General features: G+C 33.8%; 1 protein-coding gene across 1 annotated transcript; it reads left to right on the top strand.

Annotated features, from left to right (window-relative positions):
- The first annotated feature begins 223 nt into the window (after positions 1-223).
- LOC107484546 (uncharacterized) lies at positions 224-2,562 on the top strand. The gene is made up of 5 exons (XM_052260577.1): positions 224-747; positions 896-1,494; positions 1,620-1,717; positions 1,937-2,024; positions 2,405-2,562. Exons 1-5 carry the CDS (start codon positions 224-226, stop codon positions 2,560-2,562), a joined length of 1,467 nt encoding a protein of 488 aa, XP_052116537.1.
- Positions 2,563-3,977: the final 1,415 nt, after the last annotated feature.

Raw genomic sequence — 3,977 nt, 5'->3', positions numbered from 1 at the left:
ACTGATTTTGCTTTGTTTACTGAACTGGATTTTGTTGTTTGTTGAATAATTATGAATAATTTTGAATAATTTTTATGTTGTTTGTTCTGAACTTTAGAGTTGAGATTATCGGGAAAAAATTGATCCTACTTGGAGATACGTTATTTTACAAAATATAAATGGAAAACTGCATTACCAATGCTTATTTTGTCTGAGTACTTTTGGGGGTCGGAAAATTAATAGAATGAAAAAGCATTTGGCGAAGATAGGTGGAGACATTAAGAAGTGTTCTAAGGTCCTGTATGATGTAGAAAAAGAAATGGAAGGTTTATTAAAAGAAATTCAGAAAAGTAAAACTAGTAAAGGGAAAGTAAGTTTCAATGAAGAGGGTACTGATGAGATTGAGGATGCAATTGATGAAGCAATAGCGCAAGAAGAACAACAAACTCCGTGTCAGTTACCAACTAAGAAGGTGATTGGAGGCGATCCAAAAAAGAAAGTCAAAATTATTATTCCTCCTATGTTTGCACAAAGAACAACTCCGAAAAGTCAACCAAGTATGAAAAGTGTGTTTCAAAACAAAGAGGCACTTCATGAAGTTGATAAGCGAGTGGCTAGATGGCTTTTGGATTGTAGGATTCTTTTCAATGCAGTTATGTCACCCTTTTTTCAAGATATGTTGGATGGTGTTGCTGGCATCGGGCCTGGTTATAAAGGTCCTTCTTATGATAAGCTGAGGGTTAACTTATTAGCAGATCTCAAAAGAGAGTGTTAAATAGTTATTGATAGCTATAGGTCTGCTTAGAAAGAAACTGGATGTACCCTCATGGATGATGGTTGGATAGATCAAAAGCAAAGAACGCTGATTAATTTTTGGTTTATTGTTCGAAAAGGTTGTGCTTTGTGAAATCTGTAGATGCTTCAAATGTGGTAAAAATGCTTCAAGCTTGTGTGACCTATTTTCGGAGGTGATTGAATGGATTGGACCTGATAATATTGTTCATGTAGTGACAGATAATGCCACGAATTATGTTGCTGCTGGTAGGCTTATTAATAAGAAATTTGAAAATATTCACTCGTCACCTTTTGCTGCTCATTGCTTGAATCTTATTCTAAAAGATATAAGCAGCACGCCACATATTTCTAACCTTACAACATGTGCTTCGAAGATTATCATGTTTGTGTATAATCATACGGTGTTCTTGTCTTGGCTAAGACAAAGAACTGATTGCAAGGAGATTGTTCATCCAGGTGCAACTCGTTTTGCCACTATCTTCATCACATTGAAGAGTATCTTTGAGCGCAAATCAGATTTACAAGCATTGGTTGTTGATACACACTTTACCGAACATAAATTAGGAAGGAGTGCTAATGGTAGAGCTGTGAGTGCAATTATCCTAGACAATAAATTTTGGAATGATTGTTTTACTGCATGCAAAATTGGGAGTCCGTTGATTAAATTGCTGAGGTTGGTAGATGCCGATGATAAACCATCATTGGGAATTGTTTATGAAGGTATGCTGAGGTCAGAAAATGGAATCAAAGAAATTTTCAAGCATAGTAAGACTGTATATCAACCTTACACAGAGATTATCAACTCAAGATGGGATAAACATTTGAAAAAAATCTTCATGAAGCAGCTTATTTCTTGAATCCTGCTTGCTTTTTTGATGAAAATTATAGAGAAGCACCTGATGTCATGCGATGTTTACTTGATCTTGTTATATTACATTGCAAGGTTAATAATTTAGATTCAGTTGGGGCAATGAAAGAAATACACTTATATAAAGATTGAAAGGAATGCTTTGATAGGTCTGAAGCTTTTCGAGCTGCAAAAAAATTTCAACCTGGTAATAATATCTGTTTGATAATAACTTATTTAGTTATTTACTTATTTTATGATTTTGTTTCCTTAATTTGATAACTAATACTTGAGCTATGGGATTGTAACTTGTAGATGAATGGTGGAGCTTGTCTGGTGGTTCTGCTCCATGTTTACAAAACATGGCAGTTCACATTCTTAGCTAAGCATCTGCTTCTTCAGGGTGTGAAAGGAATTAGAGTCTTTTTGATTAAATTCATACAAAAAGAAGGAATAGATTGGAGCATGATAGGCTAAGTGATATTGTGTATGTTACGTATAATTTGCGTCTTAAATCCAGGTAATATATATTTCATCCTTTCATTTCATATCATTAGATTTTGTGTAGTTAATATACTAGGCTTATCATATATTATATTTAATTTGTTAGAACGGAAAGAAAAAAAGAAAGCAAAAGGTGCAATATAATCCAATCGATATTGAAAGTATTGATATGGTTGACTTTTGGGTGATGAAAGAGGTTTTGAAAAAGAGCCTGATCTTCCAAGTAATATTGAAGACTTGCTTGGTGAGTATTATAGTTTATGTGTTATATTTTGTTAGATGAGATTGATGCTGATTTAGATCAAGGTGGTGGTGGTGGTAGTAGTAGTACATTTTATGCTGCACCACTTGCTTTTTCTGGTCCAAGTAGTGAAAATGAAGGTGATGATATCAACGACGCAAATCTGCAGCAAGTTATGGAGGATGTTGATGATTGATGACAAACTTGGATCATTTTGATGTTGCCATGTTATGTTTGATTGGTTATTTTGTTTTTTGACTTTTGAATTTGTATTTGAATGAGATTATAACCTTCTGGTTTATGTAGTACTTTTAATTTGAATGATATTTTAAAATTTATATTAGACTATAATTATATTTTAATGTGTTTATTTATATTTTATTTATTATTTTATTATAAAATAGCTTTTTCGGTTCAACCACGGTTGAACCTATGAACCAGTGAACCAGTAGCTAAAGTGTTTCGATGATTGGTTCAGTTCTCAGAACCTTGGTATTTACCTTTTCTTTTTCTACATAGAAACATAAAAGTACATTCCCTTTTATTGAAAGGTTTGTATGCAGAAAACAACTCCTCCCAGGAAAAATAGTGTCAATCCTACCATTCATCAACTATCTTTCACATCCTCCAGTACTAACTCGACTCCTCTGATCAACACTGAGCCAAAGACAAAACATACCAAAACAGACAAATTGCCAGCTAAAATTGTCACTGTCCATGATGTGATTGTGGACCTCCTTCTGATCAAGTCGAATTGACACCCTTTGCACAAGATCCAATTTCTCATTTGCATCAAACTTTAGGTGCAGAAATAAATGAACAAACAGAAGAAATCATCAATCTTAGCAAAGGTAATGATGTTTTGAGTGCGTGTCTTGGGGTCTTCTTAAAAATCTCCAAGGGAAAAGAAGCTAAGTTATCAAGTTCTAAAAATAAATCGGTTCACTTGGATCAATATTTACAAGTTCTTAATCCCCCTAAAAGCACACATGATCAAAATCAAACAAAAATTCCCATTGATCCTAATATTTTCAAACTTCTTCAAAAACTAAAACTTCTGCTTGTCAATCCTATCGAAACATGGTTTTCACAAGATGATCTTAATGCCACACTCAACCAAATTTTGAGCTTAAACATTTCTTTTCAAGATCTTACTGATCATGTAAAGCCACTTGCCTCTTTTATCAACCATACCAAAAGACTTTTTTCATGCTAGGACAATCTTAAACTCCATCGAAAAAAGATGAAAAAAGCCAAAGTTCAAAGTGTCAAAGTTAAAGTTTCCTTAGCTGATAGGAAAAAGAACGTTGTGGAATATGAAGCTCATCTGACCGATGCTTCTGTCAAAATGAATAAACTAATCTCCAGGGAATAAGAACTTGAACGGGAACTTGCTGAAGTCAGACAGAACAAAGTCCTTCTCCAAAAGCCTCTTGACAAGCTTCAAAATATCAAACATTTGTTTGACAAAGAGGTTATTTCTTTATCAAAGAAAAAACAATTTGGACAGTCAGACTCTCCAACATTAGAATGCTGAAAGTAAATGTCTCTAAGAACTCCAATTACTCACACAACATCGTGCTCAGATAAAGGAACAATTGGACTAACTCT

Source organism: Arachis duranensis, chromosome 4 (genome assembly GCF_000817695.3).
Source record: "Arachis duranensis cultivar V14167 chromosome 4, aradu.V14167.gnm2.J7QH, whole genome shotgun sequence".
In the NCBI taxonomy this organism is placed as follows: Eukaryota; Viridiplantae; Streptophyta; class Magnoliopsida; order Fabales; family Fabaceae; genus Arachis; species Arachis duranensis.
Note: the sequence above shows the minus strand (reverse complement) of the source record. Positions and strands in the feature narration are given on the sequence as shown.

Excerpts from the sequence above, each read along its gene's own strand:
- LOC107484546 (XM_052260577.1), top strand. The coding sequence starts at position 224 with ATGAAAAAGCATTTGGCGAAGATAGGTGGAGACATTAAGAAGTGTTCT. Across the intron at positions 1,495-1,619 it reads ATTGGGAATTGTTTATGAAG|CTTATTTCTTGAATCCTGCT; the intron begins GTATGCTGAGGT and ends TTCATGAAGCAG. Across the intron at positions 2,025-2,404 it reads TAAGCATCTGCTTCTTCAGG|ATGAGATTGATGCTGATTTA; the intron begins GTGTGAAAGGAA and ends ATATTTTGTTAG.